Source organism: Triplophysa dalaica, chromosome 12, assembly GCF_015846415.1.
Source record: "Triplophysa dalaica isolate WHDGS20190420 chromosome 12, ASM1584641v1, whole genome shotgun sequence".
NCBI lineage: Eukaryota > Metazoa > Chordata > Actinopteri > Cypriniformes > Nemacheilidae > Triplophysa > Triplophysa dalaica.
Genome location: NC_079553.1, coordinates 2,760,172 through 2,786,950, shown reverse-complemented (window position 1 = coordinate 2,786,950; position 26,779 = coordinate 2,760,172). Strand labels below are relative to the sequence as shown.

The 26,779-nt window shown below is 38.3% G+C and overlaps 1 protein-coding gene across 3 annotated transcripts in view; it reads right to left on the bottom strand.

The window, feature by feature from the left end:
* The window catches only part of ctps1b (CTP synthase 1b), a 43,500-nt gene that overhangs the window by 3,651 nt on the left and 13,070 nt on the right, over positions 1–26,779 (bottom strand). Inside the window, exons 1-4 of one of the 3 annotated variants that reach the window (XM_056762300.1) lie at positions 2,150–2,448; positions 1,508–1,689; positions 1,198–1,368; positions 717–817 (exon numbers count right to left, since the gene is read on the bottom strand). In XM_056762300.1, coding sequence (XP_056618278.1) covers positions 717–817; positions 1,198–1,368; positions 1,508–1,676 — 441 coding nt within the window. In that variant the 5' untranslated portion in view covers positions 1,677–1,689; positions 2,150–2,448. Of the gene's footprint in view, positions 1–716; positions 818–1,197; positions 1,369–1,507; positions 1,690–2,149; positions 2,449–26,779 lie in introns of those variants that run through there. The other 2 variants (XM_056762301.1, XM_056762302.1) reach the window with 2 other exon arrangements.

Genomic DNA, 26,779 nt, shown 5'->3' with positions numbered 1-26,779 from the left:
AAACCAAAAACTGTCAATAGGGACCAACGTTACAAAAAACAGTCAAGGTTTAATGTTGCAAAACATCTTCTTGAAAAAGTGATTTTAAACACGTTTAAAATGACAACAATATTTCCATTTTGAAGGTGAACTATTCATAACTCACATCGATTATGCGTTAGAGTAAAAGATCGAATGTGCTCGAGTAAAGATAAGTTTATACTCAAGCGTCGGATCTATGTGTCGGTTTCCATTTATACTTCTACGTCGTTGTCCGCGTCGACAGGCAACGAATAACTACGTGTGTTGCTTGTGTAACAAAGACAAGAGCCGAAGAAGAAGTGGCTCGTTTGAGAAGCATTAGCAGTAATGGCGGCAAGTAAACAGTCACTTTTGTTGCAGATTTGAGATGTTTAATAAAGAAGCATAAAATATTTTACTTGGATAATTCATTCGGAAAAGCTTTTGAGTGAACATGACTCTATCGCAGAGTTTTTCGACCTGAGGGAGTGGTTCAAACATTCTAATCCCAGTGCTTGAGGGCCGTGTTGAGTTGACACGTTGTTACATTTTCGGAGGGGTGCGTGTCAGGCTACGGCGTAGGGTATGCGGCTCAGCGTTGGCTACGGTATAGGTCCGACGCTCGAGTATAAACGGAACTTAACTCAAGTAGACGGAAAAAAGCTTCCACTGTTTTCTATGGTTTAGTACGACAATAATTTACAACAGACTCTTACCTCAATGACACAGACTTCTGGTTCAACACCGTCATCGTCCACTGAGACTTTAGACTGTCCCATAACCCATTCCTGAATAGCATCCGTAATGTGCGGCACCACTGCGTAAAATAACCCATAATCACCTTAGTGACACCTTTATATGTATTATATTACAGTCATGTATAGAACATGACAACCACCTGTTTTAATTGACAGTATTGACTATGAACAACGAGTGTAGATTGAAATTTACATCATTTACATGTATTCAGTTCGGCAAATGATTTTATTCAAATCGACTTACTATCGAGAGAGCATTTAAGCTTTTGTCGTGTTGAGATCAAATGCAAATAGGTTGATAGCACAATTCACAGAAGAAACTTTGTGCTCAAGTATTTCTGTACTACAGCTGAAGATTAATATACATACATATTGCATTTATGTCGTGTTTCTTATTTATATTCCAAACCTTGGTTTGTGACTTTATTGCGTAACTCACCTTGTACAGTTTTCCCCAGATAATCCCCTCGTCTCTCTTTCGTTATAACAGACTGGTAGATCTTGCCGGTGGTCAGATTGTTGTCCCTGGTTAGCCGGATGTCCAAAAAACGCTCATAGTTCCCTAAATCCAAGTCAACTTCACCGCCATCATCCAGCACGAATACCTCACCTGTTGACCAGGGTTAGACATCTTTCCAAACACTCACACGAAAAAGCAAGCTGACAAAGCTTTTGCGTACCTTATTTGTTCTTATAAAATGTATGTGCATGTACAAATATGCATATCATCAAAACAGTTTTGCACTCACCATGTTCATAAGGAGAGAAGGTGCCGGCATCAATATTAATGTAGGGGTCGATCTTAATAGCAGTGACGTGCAGACCACAGGATTTGAGTATTGTGCCCACACTGCTGGCTATGATGCCCTTCCCAATGCCAGATATCACCCCTCCTGTCACGAGTATGTACTTCATCATTGATCCACACTAGCTGTGTAAAAGAGACAAGTGAGGTTTATTTACAAAATGGCATTATATAGTGAACAGAATAGAAAATCTATCACTCAAATACATAAAACGTAAATGGGAAAGAGGCAATGACATCATCACTTTTATTTTTTGAGAGCATAATAAGTTAAGGATGAGTCACTTCGGATAAAAACTTCCAAATAGACATAAATATAACACACAGGCGGGTTATGGGATAACCATGACCTTGTAGACACTAGACAAGGCACAAAACAAAACACACAAAATAATGTCTACTTTTCTATTGCGTGATGTTCATAAGTTGTTTAGTCGATTTTCATAACGCAACACATAATGTCAAACCTATGCGCATTAGACTCATATATTACATAACATTGCGGTGCACGTCCATATTGGTACACATGACACGAGAGGTGCAAAAAGAGAAGAACAGCCTAAATAAACTGAACGTTTCACTGTACCTGTACTCCTTAATGTTAATGATGTAAAAGCGTTCATTAAAAACGTCTATGATTCAGAGGAAGGAGGCCATCATCCGGTTTGTTTGGGTGTCAGCGAATAGCATCGAGGAGACCCAAAACAACACGTGTCGTGAGATGTAATACTCAGGACTGACCTCTAGCGTTGCCACTCGTCGTTGAACTGAGTGGATTGTAAGCGTGGATCGAACAGACTATGAATCTCAACATTAAATTATAAATGTAATCGTTCATTTATGTACAAATTGTACGTCATTACGTTCATACATTTGTTCTATGAAGTTTCCACTAATAGACACGCTCATTGGAGGGCTTGGGTCACATGGCACCTCTCTGACGTATTGAAAGGAACTTTATTTAACTAGATTTATTATATATATATAACAAACAAACAAACGTAATCGATGTAGTTACTTATTTAAAATGTTATTTTTAACGTATAAATAAAATTTATATAAAAATGTGATGTTTGTTTAGTGTAACGTTTGCGTAAAGGTTATACTATATGTTCGTGTTTTTTTTACATGGTAGTATTAAAGACCACAAATTATACATGATTTTATGAGAAATTTCTTGTGCCACTTGCGTCAGAGTGGCAATGCAAGAGCGTCATTTTTTTTTACTTTGTCAAAACAGTTTTTTTAACCAATCCAGAGATGACAATAATGAAATATGACTTTGCACACACTACATAAAATATACTAAAAATACATGCAATGTCATCTGAACATATAGAAGAAAGACAAAGAAGATAGAGCGTCGAATTTACATGTTGGAAATAAACTGTACCTGACGTCACGTCTTTGTCCAATCACTGATGAGGAGGAGGAGTCTCGATCAAAGCGGAAGATTCGAATTTAAAACTAAGAGGTTAATGCTTTTATGATTTTCGCCTTTCTGATGAAAAAAAACTTGTTTGTAATGTGAAGTTTGGAAAACAATATTTTTTAAAGTTAATGTAAACGAACCTGTGTACGTATTTTGTTACATCGCAGTGAGATTTTTTTGTATATTTATATCCGCTAGATGGCGCCAGACGACATCACGAGAAAGGTGCTGCAAAATCCAAGAGATTGATGCTCATTGAAATATGTGTATATGATGTACATCTTGAGTACAGAGTACTTAAAGCATGCTTTCACACAACGGTACAGTATTCAACTGTGAACATCGGCACTCTCAAAAGAAAACATGATGGATGGAAATTGGATGCATTGCAAGGACCAAACACATTAAAGCTGATTAGTTTTAAAGTACCTCATTCTAAATGATACGTTTCTAACTGAACATGACACGCTACTCTTTCCCCAACACAGCAACTTAATGATCAAATAATGATTAACATCTGAGAATGAGTCATCCACGTCATAATTAAAGATATCTGCAATACTTTCATCCAAAAGCGTCCAAACCGACTGAGACTATAAATCATCCCATCATTTATATAACATGTCATTCAACAGCCTAGATGTCTCTCTTATGCTGGATTTAGCTTTGATTTTTATCTATCTAATTATAGCATGCTGTCCCTGGTTAAGCCGGTACCGGCTCTTCAGGTGTGTGGCATGGGACTTACATAAGTGAGATGATAATGCCAGACTCAGCACTGCACACATTCGTGCCAAGCCACACATACTGTATAGAACAGTTATATAAGATTGCATTGTGTTCAACGATTTATAGATGCATATGCCTATCCCCAAATGAATGACTTGTATGGACAGGAATATGGAATAAATAAGCCTGAAATATAACTTAAGAGGTATGTTTTGTGAACCCATTGACCCACTTCTATACACTGGAGCAAGTGGACAGAATAGGGTTCGAATGAAAAAATAAACACAAACTAACATCACTCACTCACATGATGGAACGAAGACAATCTAATATCTACTTTTACGGTCCTGCCAGCTCAGCATCCACCCACAACATCCTCTCAGTAAAAGCCACAATTTACGAGGAAAACAAATGCAGTTGGAGGGCGTAGTCGACTGTGCGCCTGTGCACAACTGGAGTCCTCTGCCTAGAATGAACCTTAATTTGATTATGAAGGCGGGTGAAATGAGATTGAGAATGTGTTGTGCTGAAACAATAATCTCCCTGGTTTTAAGCAAACAAATCATGTACGTTAGCTATAGCCCTAAATCATCTTAATGTACCAATATTATTGCACCCTGCCATTGGGGTGTTATTGAGTGGTGGCTCAACCAGGGCCACCTGTGATATTACACACAAACGTCTGACGTACACCGCGCTCCACGAAGTCTGGAAATGAAGGGATTGTGCAATTACGTAGAAACAAGTGCAATACGGTTCGTTTTATTTTGGTGTGCTTGCAAAACACACCCTGCTCACATATTGAGCTCATATGCATAAAGACTGTTTACATAAAGCTGCGAGCGTATAGTGTGAATGCTGCTTTTCGTGTTACGCTACAACAAGGCGAGTACAAAACCTTATAAGTGCACTCAGGAATGAATGGGTTTTACTAACAAGATGAACATCAAGGAACCCATTTCCTCCAAGTCATATGAATGTCATGTATGAGAGAGCAGTGAAGCGTGTGATCCGCACCAGAAAACTTAAACAGACACCGTTCACTAGTCAGATGTTGCACTTGTGAACAAGAGCCTCTTTGTCATTTGGTCTCTTATCTAATCATTTTGTTATGTACATATGAACAAGCTGTACAATCCCTTTCTGAAATGTAGACAGGATGACAAGGGCAGTCTCGAAAAACCCAGAGTATTTCACAACGGCAGCCTCTTTTAACACGTATCGCGTGGCTCATTTTAGTGAGAAGACAAACATTTCTGTTTTATGTGGTTTCACCAAAGGAAAGGTTAGTGACACTTAAAGGTCCCGTGTGTCATTTTCTGGAGGATCTATTGACAGAAATGCAATGTAATATACATAACTATGCCTTCAGAGGTTGTATAGACCTAGATAATGAAGCGTTTTGTTTTTATTACCTAGAATGAGCTTTTTCTATCTACATAAACCGCTAGTCTCCTTGTATGGAATTCATCGTTTCTATCTGCTCTTCGTAAATACGTTACCTGCTTCGGCAAAGAAGTACAAATGTGACAAAAATTTTGTCCTGTTTCAGCCACCATAGTGCTTTGAAAAGGAGGGATTGAGAGAGCCGTTGGTTGCAATTCGCAACCTCACCACTAGATGGCATACACTGGACCTTTAACACAGTATTTTTTTACATTAGTATTAGCTATTAAACGAGATATTATTATTTTGACAATAATAATATTGTATTACAACGTTCTTTATTCTCAGTTAATTAAAAATACACTGGAACAGAGTATGAGATCATAGTTAGATCATAACTAATGTACATTTATACAGCCTTATGTTTGTTACTGAAAGGTCTCAAAATCTAATCTCAAAGCCTCAAAGGTTGATTTCAAACATCAATTTATCTTAGACATGACTTTATTCAATATAAAAAATGGCAAGGTTTTATTTTCACGGAATGTTTTTTACATTATGTATAAGATGATTTTATGTAGAAAACTGTAAATCATAAAAAACAATTCATTCTAAAGATCAAATGAATCCGTTCTGTGGTCTAACATGTACCATCTCTAGCACACACACATTTCCATCATGAGAAACACTGCTGCTTCACCACCTGTCACAGAGGTACCGTCCAAAAGACCGTCCTCACCTGTGGAGTCAAAACAGCTAGGGAAAACGACCTACACATTTCAGCGAACCCTTCACATGCACCAAACACATTTCACTAAACAATTCATTTTTTATTTCACCAGATCCCAAAATGTAGTCACAAGCATGGATAAACTTCAGCAGCATCATTCTTAAAATATTCAATTGGCACTCTAGTTTAAATTCCCCAATGTGTAAATGTATCTAAACTGAGAGCTTAAAGTGGTTTGTGTGTGTCACATGTACCACAGAGAGTGGATCAGGCATCTTAGCCCAGTGTTGTCGTGGAGATTGAAAGGCGGTCTTTTGTCAAGCATTAATCCAGCAGTTCTCTTTACGCAGATGTCACATCACACGGCACTGACAGATTGAGAAGACTGAAGATGTCTGCAGCTAATCAGACGGCCATGGCACTCCGCTCTCTGAGCTACACAAGTGTATCAGATGACACGAAGGCATTCAGCCGAAAGTCAAATCAAACCGGCGGTATGATAAAACTAAGTTACATTGTCCCATTTACTGCCGCAGGAAAAAACGACACTTTAAAAAAATGAGGCAGCCTGATGCAGTAAGACTTTGTGTTGACTCAACGTACATTATTTAATTCTTCAAAGTAATGATACTTTGTTAAACCAACCTAAATTTGTTTTTTTTTGTAATGCTGATTGTCTTCTTTTTCTTATAAATATACTATTGTCACACCAATTACTATTAATATATTTCATATTAATATATGTTAAATTAGCAAAATGAAATATTCAGAGTACACTCGAAGTACTGTTAGATATAAATAAATAAACAAATGTCTTTGTCTTTTACTACAATTGTAAATGTTTTGTCCCTCAAACAAACCCAGACTTTGATCAAATAACTGTTTAAACAGTTTGTGTTGAATGTTTATATACCGGCTTAGTCATTGTGTCATGCACTTACACCTCAACATTAAACACACAGATCTTAACCATGGTAATATTCAAAAACCATAATTTATTAAAAGAACTCTAAACTCAACAAAATAACAAACAGTAACAACGATATTAAAGCATAAATTAAGCCAGCAAGAACTGAAAAACTAATCTTTAAAAGAAAAACTAATAAGATACACAGAATCGAACATGCTGAAATGCATTTTGGGAACTTACTAACTTTTGCAATATCGCATGTTCAGAATACACTGTTTTGTAAGTTGGGCAAACCTTTTTGGCCAAAATCTTGAAAACCAGAGAAGTCCAGTCAACAAAATAATCTTTGTTAGAAATATGTATAGGCTCATTTTATTCAGTATATGTGAAATAAATGATTCAACTCCTTTAACTAAAAATTCTATGTTCAAGTTACTTATTTATCTTTGTAGGGAGAACATTTTGCAAGTTGGATTTTTTACAGTGTAGAGCCACATATGTTTAATTTTCATTCTGCTTCATGACTATAGTGTTACAGTCGATAAGTGTACCGAGGGCATAAAAAACGAAGAGACCATTCAAATTTGATTTAATCCGCATTTCTAGGTGTATTGTGGCCATTCCAGGCCACTCTCCGTTGAATTTCCAGAAAAAAATAATTTTGAACTTTTCCTAAATACATGTACAAATATTACTGTTGTATTGCTTTATTGCTAGAAGCCGAAATGAACTGGTTTTCTTTTCAGTATTTGTGGTCTGAAAATATACACAGCATCTTGTTATTTCATCCTGTTTCTCTGTTCATGTTCTGCAAATAAATGCAAATATATTTTTTTTTAGTGGTTGACAGAACGAAACAAAAATGACCATTTAACTTAAACACATACTCTTACAAATACATATGAATTAGTCAACTCAATAAAAATAAGTGGCCAAGAGATCGTGGTGACGTTATGTTCTTCTACAGATAAAGACACAAATCATGCATTAACCTGTCTAAGGTTTTCCCATAATGCACTCTGATCTGATACACGAACAACAGCTTTCATGCTGACCCAATCTCACATACAGGCACATACACCCTATCAAGCTCAAAAGAGAGAGACGGACTAAAAAAAGACACAGGATCATTTCCATAATCCCTGACTGTGGCACGCTCCATCCTGGTGCCTGTCTCTCTCTCTCCACATCTAAAGTGCAGAGGGCTCTCCAGCTGGGCTGTGTGTTGCAGGCGCAGCATTAGCATGTGAAAACCGCTCTCTGCTCTGGAGTAAAGGAGGAGGGGGAGTCAATGGAGATCCACAAAGCAGTGACAGAAACAGCTGATCCACAAAAGGTGCCTGTTTAACGGATCTTCCTGCCACAAGCCCAGCTGCTCCCCAGAACTGCAGCGTCACAATGCGGCCCTGATGCTGTGTCCATAAGCGCACAACCAACAATCCTCAAGTAGACAAAGGACGTTCCTGTATGAAACCACTCCTCCAATGTCACCGTTTTTATCCACGGTGCACCTGCACGCCAAACAAAAGACCTACACTTGTGTGTGTCACTGGACGGGAGGCTTATATATGCATGGAACATACAAAATTGTACAAGTAAAATGTCTGCCATCGATAAGTGGTGAAAGCATTCTTGCCACAAAACATTGCTTTCATGTTGATCCGAAATGGCACTATAGGAAATTAACATACGACGACAATAACAGCTGTGACCTTCTCGTGTTCGAAGAAGTAATCCAGAAAATCCATAAGGCTTCAAAAATCTTCAGAATGTGAGAAAGAACAATATATGTTTTGAGAACGCACAAAAAAAAAATGTAGATACAGTATATTAAAATTAGGGCTAACAAAAGATTAATCGCGATTAATCGCATTCAGAATAAATGTTTGTGTGTTCATCATATATGTCTATGTACTGTGCATATTAATTTTGTAATTACAATACAAACACATACACATGTACACATATTTATGAAAGATTTACATGTATTTATATTTACCAATAATTTAAATTATATATAAATGTTTATACATTTTGGGGTTTTTCTCAAATATGTGCATAGATGTGTGTGTTAATAAATACAAAATTATTATACACAGTAAACAGATATATATTATGTAAACACAAACTTTTATTCTGGATGCGATTAATCGCGATTAATCTTTTGACAGCCCTAATTAAAATATATATTTCAAGACTCGATGGTGACATAAATAAAAAAATCTGTTAAAATGATAGAAATTAATAAAGGAAATATTGAGTGTATTATTGTAGGCATTTATAATATAGACTATAATGCGATTTTCTAGAAAATATTACAGGTTTGTGCTTGCCTGTTATTTACAAAGTAATAATAAGCATTGCCACAGTAAATTTCTCAGTTCACGTGTCCAACATAGGTGTTTGAATACCGTTAACGATAAAAGCAGACAGACAAGATAGTCAACATCACAGAAGAGTTTGTTCCAGGGTATAAGAATTTAATCTTAGATGGAGCGTCCAAACACGGCGCATGTCTACTTCCTCTGACTCCATTGTGCTTCAAATGACAGGATACACACGGGGCGGCCGCTGGGTTGCACCCAGTTTGTTTTTCCAAAATTCTCTCGTCGCATCCAAATGGAAGCAAACAACCCCTACGCGGTTCCCGAAACGTGTCACAGACAATTGACCTCGCAACAACAGCACTATAAATGCACGGGTCTAAACAGAATGAAATTGTTCTGTGCAGAAATAAACAGGGAGGATGACATGAGAGATCAGAGCCAGATGGTGGGACCTGTGCTGCTTCTGAGTGAGGACGACATTATATAAGTGGATTTGAGCCCTGGAGTCTTGTTTGAGTGCTTGGTGTAGGAGAACTATATTTGGAGACTGATCTGAGAGAGACAGACACCAAAGACTTAAAATAGCTCCGATACCCCAGTTTGGTCACTCTGTTTCTTTTCTCTTCTTCTGCAACACAGCTTTTGACCAAACTGGTAATCAAGATAACTGATCTAACCAACTGGGAGGAAGATGTAGATATCAATCTCAAACAGGCCCCAGATGTGAGTTTCAGAGAAACTTAAAAGCATTTCAAATGTGATTTTATGTTTGAATCAGAAGTGAAATATTTGTGTGTAAACAGCCATGGAAAAAATTCAAATGTTCATTTAATCAGCATTTTTAGATGTATGGTGGACATTCACGTCCATTGTCTGTTGAATTTCAACAAAATCACACCTCAGGAGTGACATAAGTCATCCTAAAGCAATGTGAAGACTAGCAAATGAAAACTGCGATAAAATCCTTACTTTCCTACATGCATGTACAATATCAAATAAGTATAATTAATGAACTTGTTTCTTTGCAGTATTTGAGGTCTGAAAAAATCATTTGTTTCTGTTATTTTGAACTGTTTCTTTAGTTTTCATCTTCTACTAATAAATGCAAAGAGAAACTTTTCAGAAAAACTGAAAATGCTCTTTAAAACGGCCTAATAAACATGAATTTTCTTTCGAGAATATAAACTATTTATATAAACATAGTTTTGTATTTATTTATCCTAGGATTTATACAAGGTTGATACTTTAATAATGTAACAGAAAACTTAAAAAACAACATCATTTTTGACAATTATGATTTATAATTAATTAGGAAACAGCTTATGTTGTGTATCATTTTAATAATCTTGTCTCAGGTATTCAATGGGATAATTGAAGTTATGTAAGAAATTTGTGTCCCGTAATAGGAGGCCTTTAAGATATGTGTTTTTAATGTTGTTTTCTATATTTAAATTTTATGTTTTTTTATCAGTTTTCTTTTTTTAATTATGTTAATATATTGTTTGTTGTAATTTGTGAAGTTATGTGTGCTTAAAAAAGCAATAAACAGAAACACTTTTTTTTTAAGTTATAGGAATTTGACAATTGTTGACATACAGTAAAAGTATAGAGCTATAAAATGAATGTAGACAGCATTTCTTTCGCTATTTGATCTTTAAAATTAGAACTAAAGTGATATGTAAATTTGTACGCTGTGAATCGTACAAAATGTATGATTATTCAAAAAAGCTATACTGAAGCCCCTCCCCTAACTCCGCCCCTAAACCTAACGTCACTGGCAAGAAAGCAAATTGTCCTAAAGCGAATAACTTCATATGAATTCATACGATGTGAGATGACTTTCTCAACACAACCCATCGCTGAAATCTCTTCTAACAGCAAAGGTCTCAATGTAAAATTTCTCAATTTCATTTATTCTCACTGATGTCTAGGAACAGCTACTGAGATCATAAACTCCATTTGTGATTTCTCTGTTGTATATGCCTTTTTTCCGTCTAAAATAATCTGACCTGGTGTGAAAAGACCCTACAGATGTTAAAGCCCATACATAAAAAGTCTAAAGACATGCCTCGCATTCCTGAGTCTGTAGCACAAACCCATGTCATCTGCTCAACAACAATGTGTCATTCTGAGGGATCCAGACGGAGAGAGAAGCAGAGAGAAGAGAGGGAACGTTCTCTCTCAATGGAGATGAATGAGACGGGAAACACAATCCCCAAGTGCCGGGTGCCCTTTGCCCCCCAGTGAGGGGAGAAGTAACAGGGGGGCAGCTGTCTCCTACAATGGAAAGCTCAATGGAACTCATTCAGACCTGCGACGCGGAGACTGCGACGTTGCAATTGACAATGCTGCCACACAGAAAGGCCACACTTCCCACTCCAATGTCCCTGAGGAAGAACAAGCTGTGGACGTTCAATCTGGAGATAACTAATACTGAAGCATCGCGTTCAGAGCTAGCAGCTGTTTGTCCACATGCAAGTTTTTGAGGGGTGGCCTTGCCTTCGTTCGCCCCTGCGTCACGTTCTTTCATCATTTTGGTTTAGATACGCTATTTCCTGTCTCTTGCTTTGTTATTGTGCTCAGTAATTACTTGTCGTTTACATCGGGTGACTAGTGGAAAACTCTGTATAGTAATTACCCCCCATTCACCTGGGTACATACACTTCCACACTCTCTGCAGGACCCTGATGTCTTATCATGTCCTGTAGTGTGTCTGTAGGGGGAGGGGGGGGTCAAGTTTGGTCTGACCAGAAGGAGTGAGAAGACTAGCATGCTAACACTTATTAGCATTTGGCAGAAGCTTTAATCCAGAGGGGATTCAAGCCACATTTGTATCACATTTGCATTCATAAAGAAATCAGAAGTGCCCCAGAACGGTTTGCTTTCCTCTTTAAAATATCTTCTTTTCCCCTAATAGCACACATACATCTGGTTTACGTCTATTTGACGTCTGCATTTACATCTGCAAGACATCTAAAATACATAGTTTTCTCATCTGCAATACGTCTCGGAGACGTATGCTGTCAGACGTTATATAGATGTCTAGAAGATGTTTGTAAGATGGATGTTTGAATGGATGTAAAGCTGCTCTTTCTAAGATGTTTGGCAGATGTTTTTACGCAGAAGATCTCCAGATCTTTAGCAGACATATTACAGACGTTCAGACGTCTCCAAGACGTATTGCAGATGAGCAAAATATGTATTGCAGATGTCATGCAGATGTTAATGAAGACATCAAATAGATGTAAGCCAGATGGAGTGTGCTTTCTGGGTTGTGTTCAACAGAACAAAGAAATGTAGGCCATAAAAGCAAATTTTCCTAGTATGGTAGTCAATGGTGTCCAGGAACGGTTTGGTTACAAGCATTCTTCTAAATATATTTTTCTGTTCATCAGAACAAAGAAATCCATACAGATTTGCAGCAACTTGAGGGTGAGTAAATGCAGATAGAACTTTCCATTTCCATTTGGGATACCCCCAAAATAAAAAATCTGCCATCATCAGATTTGGTGGTTCCAAAACATTATAATTAATCCGTCGAACACCTAAAAAAAAGATATTTGGAAGAATGCTTATTACCAAACAGTTCTGGACTACCGTAGAATTTTTGGTTGCACTATCCCTTAAAGACCTTGGACCGTAAATACATAACTGCTCGTACAGGGTGTTGGTTTCTTAAAATGCGTGTTGATGTACGTATGCATTGTGCAATTCTTATTGTCGACATCCTCATTGGTGTTGCCGGTAGCATATCCTGACCTTTGATGTCTGATGCTTAGCTGTGAGTAGTCAGGGTATAGCACATTCTTCATTCTGGGATGGGACTGGGTGTTTTGTGTGTGGAGTCTCTCTGGGGAACGTCTCGCTGATACAATAGGCAGTCAGCCCTGGCTTGTGTTCCGCCTGAAGCCTCTTGCATTTTATTGAAGCACACCAGCACCAGCTTGTTGGCACACTCCTCCTTCGGGCCTTATTCACCCTTTTCCTTTCTTTCACCACAATGAGGCTCTTCCTGTGTTTACCCAGCACATCTCAGCCATGGCATTATATCTCAATATCATCACCCTAACCCCCTAAATACACTTCTTCAATCACAGACACGGATATATACACACGGCTCTCGAGCCGTTTTATTTTTTGGCTCATTTCTTTCTTTATAAAGTGTGTCTCTAGAGGAACGGATCATCCAAACACAACCTCAGAGAGTCCCTGGCAAATTAGAACAGTCTTTGTTCAGTGTTTATTTTTCTAGATGCTAAATCCAGACGCTAATCATTTCACTGTGTGCATAATTCAGTGTGCCACGTCTGAATTATGCAGACTGAAGAATGATTACACACTTGCCAAAACTGTTGGCTGGGTGTTTTAGACAAAGGCCAGGATTGACTAAGGAGAGCGGTGAATAATGGGTTTGTGTTTGTCTGTGCTGGGTTTATTTATATCAAGCTGTATTTTTGACCTAGATTTGTTGTAATTGAAAGGAGGTACTTCATGAAAAATGACATTTTTGGGTGAGCCTGGTGGGGAGAAGTTGTCACATGCTGATGTTGGGCTGCATCTCTTTCTATAACTGTAAGGGTTTTACTCAAAATACTGCAAGCTTTTAAAGTCCAGTTACACAAACGTCTCTTTCAAAGCCTTTTTTCACCAATATCATAGATTTTTATCACAAAAAGCCAATGTAAATTTTTTATCAATGTGATTTATTATACTGTGAGATCTGTGCGATCGCGATAAAGTAAACATTAAAAGATTTTTTAACTTGGATATTAAAAACCCTTACAAAACGTTACAAATATGACATATTCATTTGATATTAACATTTTCCTACTTTAATAAATAAAAGGCTCCTCTGGGGAATAAAAAGACAGCCAATAATCCCGGAGAATTTCGTCATAAAACTCCGGCATTGTCAAAAAATGACACAACATGATCTCCACATTCTTATAACCAGTCCTCACCGGTTTGTCGATTGTCCCCAACTCCGGGTCTTCCCCTATAAGACACATTCAGACCCTCAACATACTGAACAAGCCTTTTGTTTGGGAGTAACTGGATACTTTGAGGAAACAGCCCCCCACAAAGCCCCCTTTTCTGCTGGCTGTTTTCTCTGGTCAGAAGCCGTGTAATGACTAATAGAAAGGACTGACCCTTATTGTTCCAGTGTGGAGGAGGGTAAGTCCTAAGCATCTTTACGTCTGGACTAATGTGAGTGGACTGGAGCGATAGCGATTTCCCCCTCCACTCCAACTCCACTCCAGGTTTTCAATTTCTCACACGTGCACATAAAACACCCCTCGAAATCACCGCTTACACAGTGCCGTGCACATATACATTATGACAGGCCTGACTGTGCATTTTGAATCAAACTGTGCTCTGGTTTGCGTATAGTGCACAGTTGAAGGTATGCTGTTTCAATTGAGTTTCAAATTCAGCCCGGCACCTCCTGTCCCCTTTAAACACATTAACAAAAGGTTGACTGTTTGTCAAGAGAGCTGTTTGAATGTGTGAATCTGCCCTTTCATTTTAATGAGTAATTCTGGTAGAGCAACAAAGCCATTTAATGAGATTGCGGTGAAAAGACAAAAGGCTTGACGTGTCCGGACAGAACTAGTGACAGGGAGAAGGGTATGTTCATAAATTTCTCACAGGAAACAAGATAAAGGTTTGACCTTCTGGGCTACAGTAAAGAGTGTCGAAACATTTTCCCATCACTGTTCCTCATCACCCACCATAAATATCCACCATTTAACGGTAAATACCTGTAATGCCTCCAATTACAATCCAGATGTACCAGTTCTGTGTTTGTCAATCTCTCTTACTGATTTCAACTCTCAAAATCAATAGAGACAACCAATAGTCCCTCTTAGATCACGAATTCCATTTTACTCACAAGATTTGCTCTACCTTCTAAAGCACATGCATTAGTAAACTTGACCGAAATGTACCCTTTTATATCAATTACTCTTACTTGGTCGTTCTTTCCAAAACTGCCCAACAAAAGCATGTTCAATCCTGCGTGGCTGTCATACTATGATTCAACAAACAAGCTGTTTTTGCAAATGAAAACAGATCGCTTCCACACCCCTTCCTCTAACACACAATGATAGGAAACGATTAACAAGAAGTGCTTTGGAGAGTGGCGTGGGGTGTGTGGATCTCCGTCTCGTTGAACAACAACAGTGCAGTGAACCCATCCTTTTTTCGTTCAGTCATATGATAAGCGTGGCGACTGTACCCATATCAATCTTAATTCATCTACAGTCGGATAGTTTAAATGATTGTGAAACAGGATTCACTGACGTTGGGTCAGGAGCTAATATGATGATAGAAAGCTGGTGTGGATCACAGTTTAAATGGATTGAATCCAAATTTGAGACTGTCCAAAAACACAACCCATGACCTTATGATGATTAAAGCTTGTGTGAGATGGCGATTCACACGGAATCCGCCATCTTGTTTCTACGGAATCCCTAAACAGACAAACTGCTCTACAGAACACGTTTCGTAAATACGAACGAAGTACGAAGAAACGTCAGGACATCTTAGTTCTGTATCAGCCACCGTAGTGCTTCGAAAGGGATGGGCATGAAGTCGAGCGAGCTGTTGGTTGCAATTCGCAACATCGCTGCTAGATCCTGCTAAATTTCATACACGGGACCTTTTACACACAGAAAAGTTCTTGTGTACAACGTGACCTCAAAAAAGGTTAGACACGGGTGGTTAGCTGCTGTTTAGCTAATGCTTTTCATTCAATCTGACAGCACAGTAATTACAGGAACAGGCCGTTGGAGTAACCTGGGGTTAAGCACTGTGGTCAAGGGCACACTTGTAACATGACTGGGTTGTGAGTTAAAAAACTCTCCAGGGTCTATTCTTGGCTCATGCCTTCCTGAGACTGAACCCATAATCTCACTGTTAGCGACCCACATCCGGGTAATGAGTGTTGCAAAAAATGAGCAATAAGAGAAAAAGAGGAAATTTATTACAAACGCTTCAAATATGATGTTTAAAAACATCAAATATTTTAGGGATTGGTGTTCACAAAAAAAAACACGTTAATGCTTAAATAATTTGATTTGCACACAAGAATGTTTTTGCTTTCCAAATAAATTAAGCTCTACCAACAAAATATGCATGTCATAACAAGTACAAGAAATACTTTATAGCAATAACACGATGCAACAAAAGACAATAGAACCCATTAGAACCCATTTTAATTAAGAACAAGGCATTTGTCATGTCTCGTCACGCCGCTCCCGTCTGACGTAAACAGGGTGTTAGCTGGAAATCACAAATAACCTGCTGTCCTGTACAAACGGATAAAAGAACAAACAAAATAAACCAAATTAACCAATAAATACATTTATAATCTGTTCTTTAAAAAAATCTACAATATTCAACGGCACAACAGTTGATTATCATTACATGTCCATATTTTTTCTGACGCCTTTATCCAAAGCAACTTCATTTACGGATTAGTATAAATATTTCACCTCTTTTTGATGGCGGAGCATCTCTTTGAGTCTTTTTTTGCAATTGAAGGGCTTTGCAATTTTTACAAATCAAATTCCGTACGAAAAAGATCACAGATACAAGAAACCTTCTTTAAACGTGTCACAATATGAGGTTGTGTAAAAGCGTTTTGCCTCCTGTACAGCTTTTATATATTCGTGTCAACATCTCGTGACCTTCAGTTCATGTCCTCAAGACAGAGGCAGGGTTTGTGTCTGTCTCTCTCAGCTGACCTTTGTGTTGCTTTCCTGCTTCAGTCTTCTGAGGATTCGAGTGGATGAAACATATCGAAGGGTACTTTATTATTAGACAGTACTAACAAAAGAAAAATACATTGTTTTATAATGGCGGTGTCTGATTTAGATATAGTGGGTTAAATCAAGGAGAGAAACAAACATCTCATTCTCTTCCCCACCCATAATTAGGCCTCACAATAGAGATGAGTATTAGTCACAGACATCCAGCAGGATTTTACATAATACGCCTGTAGGAAGCAAAGAAACATGCGCTACAGCTGCATTATACAACAAATGAATGTTTAAAATAGCTGTACTTGAGACATCGAGGCATTAGAAAATTGGATTTGATGGGCTCTCAAAACAAGAACCGAATCAGAGCAAATGCTCTCTGACTGGAGTAATTATTATGTAAATGTAAATTCTGTAAATATGTCCCATTTTTTCTTAGACAAACTCAGAGATGCGCTCAAACAAGACAGCAGAAGAAAGGACAAAAGTGTTGGCCTGCAGACTCTCCTGCTCCGTGATGTCTCAAATGTGCAGCGTGTGTGGGTGGAAAGCTTCCCCCAGACTAAATGAATTAAGAAAAACAAAGAGACGCACGTCTCCGCTGGGTTTGCTCTCGTCCCGCTGCCTCTTGTCCTGGTGGATGTCTGTTTCTGTGTTTTAATTTGATTTGCCCCTGCTTGCATCCAATGCAACCCGGATGACAAAAGATGAAATTGATGATCTGATGTTCTTGTTGCCAAATCGAATTGCCAAAATCAGTCGAAAGTCAAGCTGCACGTGCACAAAGTTTGCATCGAATTATGTGTTTGCAGAACTCGTTTGCGCTCGGCTGTGCTTAATTTGGGCTAATGTGAATCCGGCTTTTTTTAATAGCAAATTATGCTGCAGTGATTTATCTTTCGAAACAAATGTTTGGTTCCAAAATTTGGCATTTGGACATGTTAATCTGGACATGTTATGTAAATTCAGATTAAATCATCCATATTGAAATACACAGTGTGGTCTGATGTGGTGCGGTGTCACACAACGAGTAAACTGCTTCTGTTTGTATTTTAGATGACTCATGCTTTTTCCACTATCAACTGCATTCTCAGCAAAACAATTTGAGAGAACGTTGAATCGAAAAAATTGTACTTTGACGTCAATGACAGGATGTTCTTGAGCTAGCGTGGACAAAACCTGCTGTCATCCTGTGTGTCTCATTGAAAACAAGCTCTTCACAACTTTGGGAATGTGAACCTGTTTTAAAGAATCACACATTTCCAATGTGGTCGTTTAGAGCTTAATGAATATTTTATTTGCTTTAATCCACCTCTTGTTCTATTGATTTAAAATGCTTTATAAGGTTTTCTGTTATGACATTATTTAGGCACTTTGAGAAGGCTTTGTTGACAGGAAGTGGGAAAATATTCAGATCAGTCAATCCATGCCTAAATTGAAACTTGATCTTGCGCTGTCATTGTATCATTGTGAGTAAAGGATGGAGAGAAATTTCAGCTGTTTATAGCCATAGTTACGGCTGAGAATACATCATTGAGGCCACTCAGGAAGTGGGTCTTGGTGACTAGCTCAAAGCCAATGCAATGCGAGAGAAAAGAGAGAGAGAGTGAGAGAGAATTTCCGATATGATGTTATTTGTTCTGTTAACCAAAGCGTAGAATCATTACACAGCTATTCATATAAAACCTTGAAATATATTTATTTTGTGGTGTGCTTGATTTATCCCTCAATAAAATATGAACAAAAACATATAGCAAATTACAGTATTTTTTTTATTATCTGACAGACATTTGAGAGTAATATTATTTGTTTTTCTTAAGTCACAGTTTTACTGCGGCTGGTTGGTCCGCTCTGAAGTATTGCCAAACAGCGGACATACTGCTAGCACGTTTTCATTTCTTCTTCATTGCTCTATATGGCGGTTGCTTGTGACGACACAACACAAGTTTCTGTGATTTCATTCTGAGCAGAGAAGAAAAAGTGTTTTCCCATTTGCTGCGGTAAGCAAAGCTAGTGGGAATTATTTTCCTGTTTGAGAAAATGGTATCGGATTGGTACGTGGATTCAAGTTCTCGCCGATATCGAAAACAGATTTTTTGTAGTATCGAGGGCATTTCCAATGCAAGTTTCGGTATCTGAACAACCCTAGTTCAAATTATAATCACTTATGATTCATGCAAGTTTGGTCCGTTTCTTACACAAACCTAACTTATGGATTTGAAAGATCTGGAAAAAGTTAGACTCTTTCTGGAATACATTTATTGTGCATTTGGCCTTTACTAAAAATCTGTGCACGAATTGAGCCAAGTCTTATGGGGGGTCCCCCTCATAAGCTTTTCTTGGTGGGGGTTAGTGTCATAATATACAATTGATGCAAAATAACTTTGATATAATATGCATAACATATAATATAATATAATATAACGTATAATATTATATTTAAAAATGGCTTACATAGAAGAACAGGCTTCTTTCACTGTCCTGTGTTTAGCGGTCTTTAGACATGGGACGGGGCGTTTCAAATTTATAGAGACATGACAACAAGCCCATGAACAAACTTAATATAATTTATTGTTTATGATTAATTCGCAGAATTTACCACAATTGCATGAATTGAATCAAATTTGTCATTATAATTTTTACTCAAGTATCTGAGGGACCCCTCAGAGTCCATTTATTACTTTTTAAGGGGTGTCCCTAATGCCTTATGGGGGGTCCTGGATCCCCCCAGCCCCCCTTCAATTCGAGCACTGCTAAAAATGTTTGTGATCTAGGGTCACATATGTGTAGAGTGAACCCTACATTTATGAGTTATAATTTTCACAATTATTGACAATACCGCTATTGTGACACCCTTATATTCTTTTGAATCCCACAATATACAAGTTCCTGAAAATGTAGCTCTTTCAAACACAGTCAAATGTGGCGTTTACACTGCAGCAGGTGGATTTGAAAGTCCTTCGGGTGAACATTCTCCAGAAAAGAAACCCGAGGTTCGGTGATGACACAGATCCTCTCGTTCTCTCTCACTCCAGTTGTTTCAAAGATAAACAGGAAGCGTGTGGCACTTTATGAAAGAGGGGGGAGGGGCAGGCCAGAGAAAGAGAGAAAGCAAAGCGCCATCTTTCATGGTTGGCGGAACAGCAAATGAACTAAAAATGCAATAAAATGTGGTTTCCCTTTTTTCATGCAGTCAAGAATACAATTCTCAGCATTTATATCTCATATATTTACGTAGCTGGCGTTCTGCACTGGATGACGTTGATATGTGCTCATGTTAGTTTAAATGAATGTGAATCATAGCTCTTAGTGACGGGTTAACACTCGTCTGTTTTGTTGATGCACGACCGCTTTGGGGAGTGACAGAGAAACAGAGAAGGACAGTTTGACAAAAGATAACATGGGGGGGTGAAAGGAGAGAAAGATGTGGTATGCAGGGAGTGGAACCTGAGTGGAGATGAGGGGGTGGAGGTGGATGGGTGGGTGTATGGTGGCAAATGAGAAGAATGGAGCGTCTTTTGTTGGGGGAGAAAGCTGTGACTGACAACAGGCTATTGCCTGCGTGTCACTGACTCGTTTGTTTATGCGTTTATTGATCGTAAACCTTGTTAGGTACTAGGTAAGTGTGAAGTCAACGCTTATTCCTCTATTAGCATTAAAGAGCGCCCGAGAAATTCCTATAAAGGACGTGGAGATGTTGTATTAGTTATTGATGCAATATTATTATTATTGTTAACTATTTGAACTTAACGCTCTCGTCATCAAAGCAATGTCATTATTTCCTTAACATGATGCTATTTCGAAATTGCAATCTCATGGCAATTCGCGACATGCGTAATTTACATGATTTTTTGTATGTTTCCAGACAATCTCACGGCAAAAACGTCACTATTTTACGATGTGGAAGATTTTGGCAAATAAGCATGAATTTGTACAATCTCATTTGTACATTTAAGTGCGACTTGCTTTCGTGCCAGGGACGTTAGGTTTAGGGACGGGGTTGGGGTGGTGCTTCAGTATCGCTTTTTTTTATTCACAACTTACGAATTCATACAAAATGGCCACTTTATAAAATAGTTCACTAGAAAATGTAAAAAAAAGAAATATAACTGTGATTACAGTAGGAGAATATAATAACATGGAGATCTCATATAGGTTAGGCCAGGGGCGATTCTAGGTTTTCAATATTAGGGGGGCTCAGCCTCCAGAGAGGATATATATTTATATATATATATATATACTGTATATAGCCACTCTCTAAGCACCACATGTTTTATACATTTCTAAAATAAATAATTAAGAAAGAATATCTAGAGTAAAGACAAGTTATTGTTTTTAAAATTAAAATCACATTTATCGATAAAACTGCAACATCTATAACTCATAGTGACAACAACAGCCACGATTCCATGTAAATGTCACAATCACTTGCTGAGTTATTTTTTGGTAGAATGAATAACTTATTGTGATGTTTCCTTGCCATTCATTCTGATTAGCAGCAATGTTGACACTCCTGTGCATCACTGCGTGTTCATCTATCACATCCCAAATATGTTTAAATTAATAATAAAAATACTGAAGCATCTGAAAAATAACAAATAGCTTCTAGGTAAATTTTTGTTTACAATATCGGTATTGGAACCAGTGCTCGAATTGAAGGGGGGCTGGGGGGATCCAGGACCCCCCATAAGGCATTATAGTGACCCCCATAAAAAGTAAAAAGGATAATGACGAATGTGATTAATTTCATGCAATTTTTTTACAATAATTTATATTTAGTTTGTTTATGGGTTAGTTGTGATGTCTCTTTAAATTTTAAACGTCCCACCCCACGTGTAAAGACCGTTAAGCGCAGGATCGTTGACATGACTGCTTGATTGGCGTCACTCCGTTGAAGCTAACTTCAGCTGAAAAATGGAGAATAATAAACCTACACTCGCAGTCCGGAAAAGGAAGCGTCTACTTTTTTGAGGGGTGATTTTCTCTCTTTCCACTATATTTATCAACTCCATGTAGGGGCTTTTGTATTCCTTGCGTAACTTAATATTAGGCCTGGTTCTGGGGTGCTAGAGATCTTGATGAAGATGAGTGACAGCTTTTAAGTAATTATAAAGGGAGTGCTCATTGTGCGGTTTCTGTGCTATATATAATGCATTCAGATTTGTATAAAACTTGTTTTTCAACCTGCTAAGACCAACGGCCACAGACACGCTGCAAAGTCTTTTGGAACAAACATTATTATCGCAATGTGTCAATCATCCAGTTGTTTTAAGGGAAAATAGTAAATACTAAATTTTCTGTTGGATGACACTACTGTTCAAAAGTAATTTCTGTTCACCAAGCCTGCATTGCTTTGATCCAGAATACAGTAAAAGAGGCCTGTTCTTTTATGCAAGCCTGTTTCTAATAAATCGTATATAGTTATGCATATATCATGATCAAATATATTGTGTATTTTGCATAAATTGTGTATTGCGAGACAAACCCCCACCAAAAAAAAAGTCTTATGGGGGACCCTAAGACTTGATTCGATTCGAGCACTGATCTGAACTCAGAACAATGAATAACACAGCCACACCAGGCTGAAACTCATCTTTCCGGGGGTCTCAAAACTACCCTCAGCTCTCTATAACTAGGTGCATGAAAAATATAACAGCACTTTTTCATGAATGACAGATTTCTGTGATCTACAATATCATCATGCTCGTTTTCTAAAGTATGCCGTCATTGGTGTGAAGTGCTTTCATTTAAGAAAGTTAAAGTGGGCTAGAATTCCTGTACAGATAACATAATTACTGACAATTTTTAGGGGGGGCCAAGCTAAAACTTTAGGGTGGCTAAAGCCCACCTAAAATGGGCCTAGTGACGCCACTGGGTTAAGCTTCTTCCAGGCTCTACAATGACACGTTTAACATTGACAACATACGTTACACATGCACATATCATTATACATACCATAAAAATCCCGTCCTTGGGGATGTGTTGAACAATTTACATGTAAATGTATTGAAACTTGCTGCTGATTTCCGTCCTGCTGATTTGTAGAATTATATCCCCGGAGGGAAACGTTACCGCTCAGAGGTTTCACAGTTTATAGAGATTTGTTCATCTCAGCTATGTTTTGCTCTAATAGATAAATAGATAGGTAATAAAAACAGACACAAATTAGACAACTTTATAGACACAACCTAGAATAAGAGTATAGAGCTATAAAGATTATGTGTACTTTACAGCCCTCATAATCTATATAGGGTAAGTGGTTGGAAATCTTATGACGTCACTGATGCAGTTGTCTACTACAGATGTCTTTGATATCTATACAGTCTGTTTCCCACGAGAAAATATTTCTATCGATCCGAGTCTTTGCTATCTAGAAGAAACTACTGTGATATTCAAGAGATCTCATTTGTGATTTCCTTTTCTATGAGATATGCCGGTGAGCCCAGCAGTTTTAAGCGTGACATTAACAGTTTGACCTCTGATATTGACTGTCAAATTGTTATTATCCAATGGGCGGATGACGACAGTCGCTGCACCTCGGCAACAAAGACAAAAAGAACCACAATCCTTTGTTTAGAGCCAAGGTGATGTACCAGGTGCAAATGATAGTTATCTGTGTGACTTCTAATTACAGCTTTCTTCTATCAACTGCTCCGGGGATCTTATGGCGGCCGCGCGGATCCTCTTTTAAGAATTCCTCAAATGCAAATCGCACTGGAGTTACCGGAATATCAATGTGTGATGTGAATGTGTTACAAATATTGATCGGCACTCAGAGTGAAAAGTAATTCAAGGAGACGCTAAAAGATTTAGGCCACTGACAGAAAGAGAGAGAGAGCAAAAATCTGAATCTGAGCAACCAAAAGAGAATCCAAAAATAGGTTACTGGCCAGAACCCAGAGCTCCTTTGCATGAATACTTAACACTATTGTCAGGCAAAGGGAGAAATACAATGAATGAGTCTCTAACAAGTGAGTCCCAACAATGTGCTACTGAGAAGGACACATATGCTACACAGACAAACTCCACAATGCTTAAATGGTCATGAATAATTAGACCATTCTCTTAAAGACCAGATGTCTTTTTTTGGGACCCCTTGCTTTCTAAAAGAAGCCGCAACCCGTAGTGTATACAACGTACGACACAGAGAAACCAAGAGGAACCGGAGAGACCGACCGACCCATCCATAATGAACCTTGACCACCGCAAAAGCTCCGTCTGTGCGTCTGTCTCTCGCTACACGCACACCCTCGAGGTATCTTTCAGTTCAGCGTTCATTGTATCAGTGAATCCATAAATTATTCACCGGCTCTCAAATATTGATATGGAAATCACCATCGGCACAAGTGACGGCCCATATATACGCCGAGCCCATTCACCCACTCTCTCATCTCGCTGGGTTTTATTCACGCTGGTCGTGTTTAGCTTTACAAGAGGATTGCACAATCACACACTTATCTTTCTGATATTTTTGGCACACCGGAAAGAACGGAAGACATCGATTTTCATGAGCTTTCAAAGATGCACGAGTGGATCGACCGCATGGCGAAGAGGAAGCAACAGACAGACTAACAAATAATGGAGTGTTTGTGAAGGTTGACAAACATGTGTTTGTGCTACAGAGGTATCACATGGGCCACGGCCCACGCATCGCTGATTCTCCACACCATTCATCCTAACCGTGCGAAGGTCATCTGAGGAAATCATGTGAGACTCGATGTATTGATTCGGTCTTCCAGAAGTCTTCAGAAGGGGACTGACTTGAGGATTCTGACAATGCGACACTTCAGATCATTGACACGATAAACATCCGTCCTCTGACTTGTGGCAATGCATGACCGCCGATCAATTCCAGCAAATATTTGTCTATTGATGTTCCTCCTGTGTCCGTATAACTGTCTACATAACAAGCACTTATTGTATCATTTGACTACAGCTTTTATGATAAGGAATGGCACGTCCCTTCCAAAAAACTGTTTTAGTAAAACCATTCGTAAGGGGTCTCTTTAATTCTAGACAAATCGAAAGGCTTAAATGATCGAGTATGCATCAAATGTTCAACAAGAGGAAGTGACCGCCTGCTGTTTGTTTCCAAATCCTGTTGTGTGTGTGTTTTTGAAAATCGTAACCTCAAGGTTTCACCCACCTCCTTGATGTTCAGATTCAAACATCCCTCTAAGTATGACTAATTGTGCAACATCACAGGAAATAATAACTGCATGTGTGCTACACAAACATGCAACAAATAAACCAAACCGACAACCCCTACGCCACCCTGAAGCCTCTGCGATGGAACTGTGTCAAGTTTTACGGCCAGACCAGAGGTTTAATGGAATGATAAGACTGCCAGCTACATCCTGTTCCCAAAAAACACCAGGAAACACCAGCAGTAGCTGCAGCTCGGTTTGATGATAATGTCATCAGTGCGCACACGGGGCTGAATGCTAATGAAGCATTATTCACTCTGATAGTGCTGAAGATAGTCTAATGATAATGGCTTTATCATTGGAAATTTCTGTTGCTGTATTCAGTCATGACTACGTCGGCGTTGTCTCAATCTTGCCTGGTCTCCTCAGATAAACACCAACAAGTGAATTCTGTGAGCCGACGCAGTCGAGGTGATGAGTCGTTAAAATAGGGAAAAACTACAGACACTGCAAGTTGTTTCAAAGAATATAATGTAGTGGCCATAAATAATGTCCAAGGTGGAATGTTTGCACAATATTTGCTTCTAATGCTCCTCGGTTTGATTAAAGTGGCGGGTCACAAAATAAAAGAAATTTCTGTCGCCGTTTTTTCACCCCCTTGTCATTTTAAACCTGCATGACTTTCTTATGCAGAACACAACAGAAAAAGAAGATATTTGGAAGAATGTTGGTATAACCAAACAACATTGGCCTCCATTGGCTTCCTTTTTTCTGCGGAATACAAAGAAGATATTTTGAAGAATGTTGGTAACCTTGACTTGCATTGGTTTCGGGTCCATTCAATAGAGGTCAAGGGGTACTACCATTGTTCAGTTACCAGCATTCTTCAAATATCTTCTTTTGTGTTTTACTAGAGAAAGAAAGAAAGAAAGTCAAACAGGTTTGAAATGACAAGAGGGCAAATAAATGATGACCACGTTTTCATGTGTGGGTAAACTATCCCTTTTAATAATCAAAATATAACATGAGACAAAATGGTCAAACACTAAATGTTGGCAAAATGGCAAATACGGCATTTCAAGAGAAATTTTATTCTTAAAAATGTCAAGGAAACATAACTGCTATTCTTTCTACAATAGATATCTGTTGATCTTATCTTGTGTTAATATTTTGAGTTCATTATCCTGGGCCATGTCTTTAAACTTTGCACATATGTGTTGTAATTTTTTGTCAAGCCTCCATGAATTTTTTTCAAAGTTGAGCTTCGGTTTATAGACAAAAATAAATGCATCTTAAATGACGCATTTGAATAAAGAGCAAAAACGTCCGTTGCCAAACTTGGACATCATTGTGGTCACAATTGTAAATCTGATGTGAATATTTTTTAGATTGGCTTATAGTGTCAAATTTGCAACAAACATATTATAGTATCAGTCATGAACTGCAATAAGTCAAAGTTCCCATTTTCACTTCCTGTGATGCAAGAACGGATACACAACATATTTCGGTTGCATACCAAAACTCATTGTTCAGAGGGGTGAAGAGGACAAAATTTAGCTAGATTTGCATTAGAAAGTTTTCATTAAACAGATTAAAGTCCTGACAGCTCTTGCATCCCCCAACCTCCTGTCACTCCAGAGGACTGAAAATGAAACCCTGCCAGTGGCAAAACATCTCCCCCACGGTTTCTCAGAAAAGGATGACAACAGCAGCGTGGGTTAGCGGAATAACAGGATGCAAACTTTACACTTGTGGGCAGTGGATAGGACCAATGCCACGTCCAGCACTGGCT